Source organism: Patella vulgata, chromosome 7 (genome assembly GCF_932274485.2).
Source record: "Patella vulgata chromosome 7, xgPatVulg1.2, whole genome shotgun sequence".
Classification (NCBI taxonomy): Eukaryota; Metazoa; Mollusca; class Gastropoda; family Patellidae; genus Patella; species Patella vulgata.
Genome location: NC_065885.2, coordinates 36,499,477 through 36,511,117, shown reverse-complemented (window position 1 = coordinate 36,511,117; position 11,641 = coordinate 36,499,477). Strand labels below are relative to the sequence as shown.

Here is an 11,641-nt window from a genome sequence, read left to right as displayed (position 1 = left end):
ACATCCTAAAAAATACGGTAGTACAATGAAAATATACTATTTATTATGTAAATAAAGTGGCGGTTTTATATTTAACGAATATTATTAGTTTCAAACTTAGAACGATTTTTTTTTATCAAATTTAACCAAATTAGTGTTTATCAAAGTAGAAGATCGCAATATGTCTTTAAATGTTATTATTAACAGATAATGCAGCATCATTACGTACCAATTACGTGCTTACGAAAATAAATATGGAAAAGAAGTTAAGAAAAAAAACCCCAAAAACATTCGTTGGCCCTTCTGAAACCCGCGTAAATAATTCGAATTTTTTGTAAATTTTTTCTCTTAAAGTGAAACGGCCCCGGGTCTTTCAGTATGTATGAATTCAAAATAACCTGAAAATTAACTTACCAGACTATCAATAGACATTATACTGAAGGATATAGATACAACTGTCTTTTTATCGGGACGATCAGTAGGCGAATAACCACTCGTCAGATCCATTCTTAATCTGGAGGCATTAGCCACAGTATAACATTTCACACTTACAATACCTGAAGAAAAAGATTTCAACAATATTGGAATCGTGGCAACGAAACATAGTCCACCATCAGATATATTAAACGTTAATATTTTAGATATTAATTGCAGCGCTAACCATTCGGCCATCCAATCCCCCTAAATTGACAGCAGAATAAATTCAGTAAAAGAGTCAGAAACTGAGGAATTTTTCCTGATACTTAAGGGAATTCTAATCATAAGTATAGTCCCTCGATGACAGTTCCTAACTTTTGAATTTTCGTATAAATTTGGCGTAAATCAATAAGTATCTTTTACCAACCTAATGAATTCATTTATAAAGTTGTATAAACTAATCTGTTACGCCAGATATATCATAATAATTCACAGATAAATGCGATCCTTGCAGTTTCCGAAAGGTTTCGTGATCACGTGGAATAATCCGATTGGTTGAGGAGGGGCGACAAATTTACTTTGAGGGCGGCGGAGGACATTAGCCTTATTATTTAATTAGCTATATTAGCGATATGCCCAAATCAGTTATCCCCTTACTGTGAGTACTAATTAGACGCAATAAACACCTAAAAGATTACTAATTAGACAACTTGCTTTGTAGATAGATGCGGATAGCAAGGACAGTGTTTAGCCGTTCGGATGGTACAAAACACCTATGTCCCATGTCCAGGTTGACTTGCATGTAACAGAACCCTTGAAAGTTTGAACTGAAAATAAGATAAAAACATAGCGCCGCTGTCCGGGCAAGAGTTACCTCATAGTACACTGTAGGCCTATGACGGACGCCCGTCGCCATTCGCCCAGTCGGAGCATAAACGTAGGACATTAAACTCTACATGTATTTCATTTTATTTGTAGATAGATGGTAACCATATTGATTGTATTTTTATTGTATTACAGTATATTTACTGAATATTTTAGCCTACTCTATGGTAGACCTGTATCTCAAACACGACTATAACTCTTGGGACGAGTTTCTTTGGAGATACCGAGCAAAGCAAACAATCCTTGTCTGTGATGTCACTCTCGGTGGCAGCGAACGTTAAAGGAGCTAAATCGCTAATATTTTGGACCTAGAAGTTGGCACAAATGGGCCGCAACACATATAATAATGTAATATGAATTTATATAAACTGTTTTGTATTCAATCGTGTCCGTTTTACTGTGAATTGTCATCAGTTATGTTCGGCGAAATACGTCAGAAGTCTCAAGTACCGCAAGTCAGTTTCTAGCGTCTGGTTATTCCAGCCAACACCGATATTATTTATTGCGCATGCTCTCCAAATAAGAACATGATATCACCGTTTGACATGACTTGTGGAATATGTCTAGCCTCATTCTTTGAGCACCTTGTTACAAATGGCGCTGAAACGCATTATGGTACACGATTCGTGTACCAATGGTAAAATGTTTATTTTGTCTTAAATATTAGATATCAGAAGCCCATCTTTTCCAGGTAAGATCACAACACCAATGCTTATTTAAATTGCAAAAAAAAATCGGGTTTTCAATGTCGAAGATTTTGGATGCTATTGAGTTACGGACTTAGCTACTTTAATCATAAGCTACTACTACAACCATCCTGCGATATCGCTGTCGTTGAAGCAGACGTTGTACCACGACTACTGCCATAAACTATTTACTGTGCATGAAAACGATAAGAGAATACGTGTTGAATAGCCATGTCATCTGTTGTTGTTTTTAGTTTTAGAAAATGGAATTTTAAAATATGTTCACTTTGTATGCCTTTCCTCCAACCCCTATCTGGAAACCATCTATTGTTTATAATTTTTAATATGGATTGATTAAAATAATGCATGATTTCGCAGCAACTTATCATTATATACACTTCAATATCTCCACATCTCGACCATTAAGTATAAGCAGACAAATACAAATATATTATACCAAAATTAATTCAGTGTTTACATTTTTCTTCTAGCTATATTTTCTTGGATTGATTTGATTAGCTTTGATGGTCAATATTAAAATAAGTACGTGTTGTATACTTACACAGCAAACTAAAAGTCAAAGCGATTTGTCTTGGTAAAATACTAGGCATGTTGGATAACTCAGGAAAAAATCACAAAATAGGATAATACACACGTATTTATAACACCTGAACACAGTTTCTCGACCGTATCCACTGACAGGAGTATTATAACTAACGATGAATTTTCGTTTTCGTATATTTTACGTACATAAAACATATACTAACATGCTTGTGTCTAACAACATGTAGTCTGACCCTTTAACCCTGGTTACTTACGAACAATGGAATCATTATGGTCACTGGTCACAGTCGCTAGTTAAACAGAGTTTATATAATATACATGTATCCTAGTCATTGATTGGGGTTAATCTAGCAACCCTATTACATGTATGCATGCCAGTGTCGCTACCATATCCCTTTGGTATATATGTTTGATCTTGTTTGGTTTGCAGAACTGTTATGTGCAATCTTAATCCGCGTGTAAATTTTATTGTTTACAGTTAAAATTAAGGCGCGGTTGTCATTTCAAAGTTTAGGCGGTTTTTGTGATTTAGTCGGTTTGTGGATTTAATCCCAAACATCTTCAAAACCAGCGAATTCAGTGAATGTATTAATGTGTGGAATTTGCGATATTTGTTTACAACTGAATTCAAAATTATATGCCAGAGTAGCATATTTTTTTTGCAAAATTATAATTGAATGATAAAACTGGTGATCTTCCATTAGAAGGGTCGTCAGATCATTCCTCACATTGATGTTAGTTACAACTTCAATAGCAGCGAAGATGAATATTGTTAAAGATTAGACTAATGAACATAAAAAGATAACCACGCAAAACGAGGAAATACGCCCACATAGCAGCTATGTCTAGACAGCACTTTATCCGTAAGGCAAATCAAGATGTTCACAGCATTTGATAAGAAGGAATACCTTGAATTTTAAGAAATCTGATCTCTTTCGTATTTACAACATTGGAAAAATCTATTAAAAACTATTCAATCTATCGTATTGACGAGGTTTTCGGAAAGGGGGGGGGGGCGGGAGACTCAGGAACGGAAGTTCCTGCAACGCCGAATATGTATAGGGTTCATCCTCACATAAAGACTGTAGCCTGTATCATGTTCGCGGGGGACATGACCCTAGAACGGAAAGTAACAGAATGCTGAATATCGATAGGGTTCGTCCTCCGGTGAATCTAATGCTCCACACGACACCAAATTTAAAAGAGCTATATTAAAAGCCGTAGCATCTATCACGTTTTCGGCAAAGGGGGCATAACTCCTACTCGGAGAGTCGCAGAACGATGAACATCCATAAGGTTCGTCCTCTCATGACCACAATGCTTCACACCAATTTGCAAAGGATCCGACAAAAACTAAGCTTTTATCGCGTTCACAAGACAATTGCTTACTGGCGGACGGACCGCGTAACGACTATATACGCCCAAATTAAATACCCCTCCACATTTGTACTTTATATGATCAACACAATAAATTATATTTTCAAATATTTAGTATTGTCCATTATTCTCCCTTATAGTGGACTACGTTTCAAAACTTTATATGGTATACACATTCATAATTGCGCTGAGTTACGAGGTGTGGTATGCTTCCTCTTTCCGGTACTTTTTAATACTTGATAACAGCTGTAGTTCAGTGGGTTATCGGTCTGTAGATATAATAATTGTGCACCATCATTAGATTTGGAACCTATCGTAATTTGTTCTATCATCCGCTTTCGTATTTTGCAATTTATTTTATCATTTTGTAATTTTCGAGCGCAACCATTGGCCATTCTCAGCTGATCGTGAAATTTTTATTTACTTCTCTGAAATTTCACGTTTGTATACGAAGTGATGCGAGTCGATATGTTCTGGTGAGCTTGGATGCAATATAGTCAATTTCAGGTGACACGATATGTCACGATCTGTGCAACACTACAGATAACAGAAGATAGGCATAATTGATAAGACCTTTATTAAGAACATGAAATAGACATACTTCGGGACGAGCGCTATTCCAAGTCTGACTTACTGTCAGTAAACGCCTGCTTATATAGCGTTCAACAATTAGGGAAGATGGACAAGAGTGATCATCGTATATGGTATTGTTTATTTATCAAATTATGGTGTCTGTAATTACACTGCATGTTTCCTTGGAAGTCATTGTCAGGTACTATGATACACTGACCACTACTATATTCTCTTTGAAGTTATGCCGAGTGTTATACACAGATCATGTGTAGCTTGTAAAGGACATATTGAATTAATTAGATGTTTAATAAGATCGTAGGCAGTCCGTGCCTTAACCGAAGTTTATACAGAGGTGGAACTTCAATATCATATATTATCAAAAGTAGCAGAGTTCATTAAATTCTATGTTCCTAACTGATCGTTCAATTTGACGAGAGAGATAGAGATCACTTTGTCACATCTGGTCTCCCATTCAAATACGACCAGATACGTTTGAGTCCATGGTCGTGTACGTGCAGATACGTTCGGATACGTTTCGATACGATCATAGGGAGCCGATGCGCTCTTTTGCGTATGATACGATTGTGGTCTTGATGTGTTTCACGATCGGGATCGAGAGTGATTATGATTTGGGCTACGATTGGAACCCGCAGTGCATGGTGTTTGTATTATTCAAGTATGTCGCGCTTTGTTACCACCTGACGCGATGGTCACGATTGAAAATTAATCGTGTTGGTCGTAGACACGTTTTGAATCATAAACGACCTCAAGATTAGGATTTCAATCGTAGCGCGAATCGTGATAGTGGCAACCTAGCATTAGAATTTTGTTATTTATTTTATGATTCACTTTGGTGTTCTACTGAAAACACCAGACTTCGGATATATTTGACTGGACGACTACAAGACTGGAATACATGAATAGGCCAAGGGTAACCCAAATCATAACCTATCATAACCTCGTAAGGGTTATGTCTGTTTTTACGACAGGAAGCCCACTTGTTTAGATTATGTTAAAGGTGTTGCAACAAGCGATGCGCATCTGTTACTAATTATCTATTACATGTCTCTAATTAGCAATTGAATACTAAATATCTCACATATCATATCTCAGTATGAAATGTTGAGAAACCAGATCTAAACTTGTGTGGGATTACGCTGAAGGTCTGACATGGAAAATATTCATTCGAATTGCACTAAAACCGATTGTCTAGCATTAATTTAAAAACCCTAGACAATTGGAACCATCAACGAGTCCGTTGAATATAAATTGCTAAGTTATATTCCATAGTTATTTTGCATGTTTATAATTTGACTAAACACTAACAACAACAACAACAACAACAACAACACAAACACATGTGGGTAATAAATATGTTTTTATGATCAATGTTGTTTGAAACCTGTTGTAAACAGTTACAGGCACTGTGTGGCATTTTCTTTTAGCGACTGCATACAATAGAACACATCACAATCATTTATTTATGCTTTGTTCATATACAAGGTCATGTAGTACTAAATATTTAATACCATTCTTGTAAAAACGATAACAGTGGTCAACACAACGGTTATAAAATAAACACGGAACAGCACAGAGTCTAAAATACTGGCTAAATCTTTCCAGTTTAACGGAGTGTACAGATCAACATGATCATTATATACAACTTGGACGGGGGTGACGGGACTTGCTTCATCGTCTCCTTTTATCTTTACAGCACCGACAGCATTCAGTCTACTGATCTTCTTTTTGCGACACCCGATTTTCAGTAGAACGTTCTCTGTAAACTGTATCTGCCATTTCGGTATAGGTTCGCTGTCTTTTCTGTGAAATAGGTCAATGACCCAGATAGCAAGAGGTACAGCTATGGCACACAATACCATTACGATGGCCATATAAATAGCTGGAAAATAAGAATAATATTCTCAAAAATCAAATATACAACAACTTATTTAAGATGGATTATGTAAGATTTAGATAAAGGGTTGACAATTCTTGCCATAATATTTCAAAAATAAATAATGAGACATGAAAATATTGAAAATTTCCGCCAAAATTTGAGCCAAGTTACCAATGTATGACGTTTTTGACACAAACTAGCGTAAATTAGATCATTTTCAGTCATTCAATCGATGTTCTCCGTGAGTGTAAACTATATTATCGTTTAACGAAGATACGGCGGCCAGTATCTATAATTTACTTAATATCTACATGTAAGTCAATCGGTGGTCTAGAATGTTGATTGTGGGCCTATGATATAAATAGATGTCTTAATAATACATTATACAACATTTGAAGCCAGAAAAATGTGCAAAAGGCAGATTTAGTTTACATAATGCGCCTTTAAAGTAGCCACCAGCGAATTCACAGTGTTCACGTTGATACATTTGTCTGTACTAAAGGTTTCAGCTCTAAATATTGAATAAAACTTACTCAAAACACTTGATATTTTCCCTGAACTTGGAAGTTGTTCGGAGAGCAAGGTGACCAAGACAGTGTAAGACAACATCATTGTTAGACAGAACGCGATCTTTTCTCCGGATTCCGGTGTCAAGGCGAATGTATACACCGTGAGCAGAGAGTTGATAAGGATTGGTAAAATATAGAAAACACCATAAAAAGCTGGTCGTCGTTTCATTTCAAATGAGAAGGTAATCCGTCTGAAATCTAAACCGGCATTTGTAAAGGTGTCGATTGAGGTCTCGTTTGCTAGCATGAGCCACTCGCCGTTAGGCTGGTACAGACTTAAATCTATACCATCCTTAAATACATTTAAGTCTACTTCTTGTGTGGTGTATCCATAACTGGTCAACGAAATCTGGCATGTTTGTGTGTCAAATGGAAAGTAGAAAATGTTTGCGTCACATGCGCTTTTATAAATCCCCGGTGGCCACCATGTAATGATTCCTTCATAGTTTGCCCTGACTAACACCGATTCATCACTGATGACACTTAAATCGTTCACCCTGAAATGAAATAATTATGATCAATTTTCAGCCCATTTTCTAGTCATGATATTTTTTGTTTATTAAAGACATACAAGAGGTAATTGTATTGTATTGTAATTAGCACTTGCATTGTAAAATGGCGCCCCACCCCCCCTGTTCTTATTACAAATATAACATAAAATGGTCATATATTTAAAGGAAAAAACAATGATCTTACGAGTTATCAACAATGAAAGCAGGAACCCATATTTTTGATTCTTTCATCAGTTGAAAATGAATATCACCATAATCTGATGGTGTCCATGTTAACCGACTATCACTCCATCTCTGTAATATAAAGAAACATCCAGATGGAATGAAATGAAATGGAGTTTAACGTCCTACTGTTCTGCTACGACTGCGCCATACAGTGTGCTATGTGGGAAATTTTGCCCGGACAGCGGCACTACGGCCTACTCTTCTATCGAATTCCAACTGCCAAGGGATCCTTTACGTACACGCTAATGTGTACACGGAACCTAATGTGTACACGGGACCTCTGTTTTTCGTATCATCCGAACAACTATACGTTGTCCTGCACCACTGACAAGGGGAACCACGCCGAAAAATCCCGATGAACTTTCTCGGCCAACGCAGGGATCGAACACCCAACCTGCAGGTTAGCGTGCCAACGTCGTACCCACTGAGCCACCGTGGCTCCCAAATCCAGATGAAAACTTGTTCCAATCCGAGAGAGAGAGAGAGAGCGAGAGAGAGAGAGAGAGAGGGGGTAACGTCCACTCCACACAAACCAGGTCACTTCGGGACTAACATATGGTTCAATTGATTTTCAATAATAAGATTTGTTTAATCCAGATATACTTCCAACACCTTATTTTTATTTTGTTAATAATTCAAAAAATTGTTTTAGAATTTAATTTGCAGAATAAAATAAAGTTAACATTGAGCGCTAATTAATTCGCCCCAATGTCATCCCTCGCAGTGGTAGTAGCATCGAGCGAATATTTAATACTGATCATTTTGAAATTGTCCAAGAAAATAAAAAAAACTCTCTTCATTCGAAATGCAACACCCAAATTAGACCCGGTTTTACGACTTTTAGTTCGACTGGGTAGGCAGGGCACGTTTTAGTTAATAAACATACAAATCAGAAGTAAAATACAACGCCATATGGCACAATAGGCGGTCTAGTAATATCTTCGCCCGAGAAGATGAAAAATGAAAAAGTAGTATATTATACGCAAATGATGCACCGGGTCTGATTAGTGATCAGGGCCGTAACTAGTTCAGAGCAACGAGGGGGCGGGAAGGGTCCTCAGTGGTGCCGTAAAATTGACGGACAATGTATATCTATTGTTTTTATGGTCGACAATTTTTAATTTTTTCACAGGGGGGGGGGGGGGGCGAAACCTTTTGTAAGGGGGCTTTGCCCCCCCACCCAGTTACGGGCCTGTTAGTGATTAATTGAATAAATGGCAAAAAAAACCCCTTAAATTCTGTTTAGAATATAATTTATTGAGGTTTGTATTAAATTCAGAATATAAACAAAACACTTACGACTACGAATAACCCGTTTACAGAAAACTGTTCATTTTCTACATCCTAGAAAAGAAAAAAAAACATGAAAATACCTTTTATTATAATATTAAACAGAGGATTGTTTTGTTTTTTTAAGTTGACTTCAGAAAACAAAATCCGTTACCAGTGCACATTTTAATATTGGTTTATTTCTAAAGGCATGACGTTAGCCATCTTGCAAAACCGTTTAGCCCTCCGTTTTCATCAAAATCAAAGATCACAACTACGTCGACATTATCGACCATGAATAAGCTCTTATTCTAATTATTTGGAAGTAATGTTTTATGTTAATTTATATACCATGGTACATGTATGTGTGAACATACATGTACTTGAAATTCATTAAATTTAAAAGTAACATAAACACTTACCAAACTATCAATAGACATTATACTGAAAGAAATAGATATAATTGTAACTTTTTCAGGACGATCAGTAGACGAATAACCACTCGTCAGATCCATTCTTAGTGTGGAGGCATTACCAACGGTGTAACAGCTGACACTTACAATACCTGTTAGGAAAAAAAAGAAAGTTTGTAAGATAAAGAAACATAGCAGATCAATTGCTTGGTGTTTCACATCCACGGTGGTACATATTTTAATTCAATAGGTTTTTTGGGGGTTTTTTTTGCAATATAGCCCGATTGGGGCTGACATACCATTAAAAACCATTTCATTCATTCTTTACTCCAGCTGATAATGTCCAAAATCTGAAAGAAATTTTCAATGATAATTGCTACCTCTCGGGCGTTAATACAGTTTCGTAATGGATGACTTAAAATTTAATTTCCAATGATAATTGCAGACCCTATCGGGGTGTTAACAAGTTTTCATAATTAAAGGTTTTAATTTTGATAATAATAATAACTAGAACTGCGATGCAGTAATGAAGGGTTTCACTGGTGCCACATTACCCTTGAACTTATGTCACTTCCGGTGCCAGTTACCCAGCAATATTAATTTCATTTATACATTTGTTACATATGTCAAAAAATTGATCCTTACAAAATTTGTTACTAACTTACAGCTAAGTTAGCTGACTTTTTAATGGGGAATTTCTCGACAAGGGAAGGTGCTAGAAGAAATTTTTGGACATCTATATGATCGTATTGATCCAATCTATATGTCCATTGGAATCAAATATCATAATGTTAAACTAAACGAATGATAAATATAACTCACTTCAAAACAATTTGAAGGCTAATAATACAGTTTTTGCCAAAATTACATTACTTCCGGTGATAATAAAATTTTTACATTAATTCTATGAAAATATAAACGGCATAAGGTCTCACATGGTGAAAATTTTATGATAATCGAATAATAATTGACACTTTTATAGACCAAAACCTATATCTCTGCAACCGAACAAATTAGAAACCATTTTGTGATATCTGTATGGTCGTATGGGGTTTTGCCCAAATGTCGTCATTTTCAGTGACAGTGAAAATGTTAAATTGTATTGACCTAGTCAAAGGTGGCATGAGGCAACACATGGTAACAAAAATTGAAAATCGAACGATAATTGACGCTTTTACATGCAAAATACCGTGAAAAGTGACGCATGCAAAATTGCCTATTTCTTTGCAACTGCGTATATTACAATCTAATTTTGACATACATTGCCCTCGTATGGATTAATGCTACAAAATTATGAAAGTTGCGTAGAAATAATTTAAAATGTGAAGACGATGAATGGGTTGTAAATAGCTGATTTTTACTCCTTTTTTCAACCTTAAATCCAAATGGCGCAAATACAAAACTGATATAAAAAAAACCCCAAAAAACTAAGTCCGACATATTTTGCGCCTGTAGTAGGAGGATTCATCTTCATTGATAAGATTTGTAGAAATCAAGATTTTTCATTAGGAAAAGACCTCCCAACCCGTCAAAATTTAAATTTTAGGCAAAATTACGTCACTTTCGGTGCCGACAGAAAACTTTATAGGTAGAAACAAGTTGAGAATTTGCACCAAGGAGTATATGAGCTTTTGTTTTATACAAATCAGGCAATAAATAATTAATTTAGAACCCATAAACTGTAATAACAATGCGAAAAGTCTTAAAAAGTGATCCTGGCGAAATTGGTTATTTCTTTGCAAAAGAAGATGTTAGAAGCTATTTTTTGACATATTTATGATCGTATTGATCCAATCTATATTTCCATTGAAATGAAATATCATAATGGTAAACGAATACTAAATATAACTCACTTCAAAAAAATATTTGCTTTGAAGGCTAAAAATACAGTTTTTGCTACAATGACATTACTTCCGGTGAGAATGAAAATGTTAAATTAATTTTATGAAATCAGAAATGGCATAAGGCATCACATGGTGAAAATTTTTATGAAAATCGAATAATATTTGACACTGTTATAGACCAAAAACCTTGAAATGTGACTAGTAGAAAATCGTCTATTTCTCTGAAACCTTACAAGTTAGAACCCATTTTGTGGTATCTATATGGTCGTATGGGTTCATTCTATTTGTTGATTGAAATTAAATATCATACTTTTAAACAAATAACATATACGACTCATTTGAAAAAAATATCGGTTTTGAAGGCTAAAATTCGGTTTTTGCCAAAACGACGTCATTTCCTGTGACAGTAAAGGTGTTAAAATGGTTTAATC

General features: G+C 35.6%; 1 protein-coding gene across 1 annotated transcript; it reads right to left on the bottom strand.

Annotated features, from left to right (window-relative positions):
• Nucleotides 1–5,966: 5,966 nt before the first annotated feature.
• Nucleotides 5,967–9,489, bottom strand: LOC126827391 (neuronal acetylcholine receptor subunit beta-3). Its single transcript, XM_056102522.1, has 5 exons — nt 9,376–9,489; nt 8,984–9,028; nt 7,644–7,753; nt 6,912–7,444; nt 5,967–6,381 (listed from the first exon to the last, which is right to left on the bottom strand). Exons 1-5 carry the CDS (start codon nt 9,466–9,468, stop codon nt 5,996–5,998), a joined length of 1,167 nt encoding a protein of 388 aa, XP_055958497.1. The 5' UTR covers nt 9,469–9,489; the 3' UTR covers nt 5,967–5,995.
• Nucleotides 9,490–11,641: the final 2,152 nt, after the last annotated feature.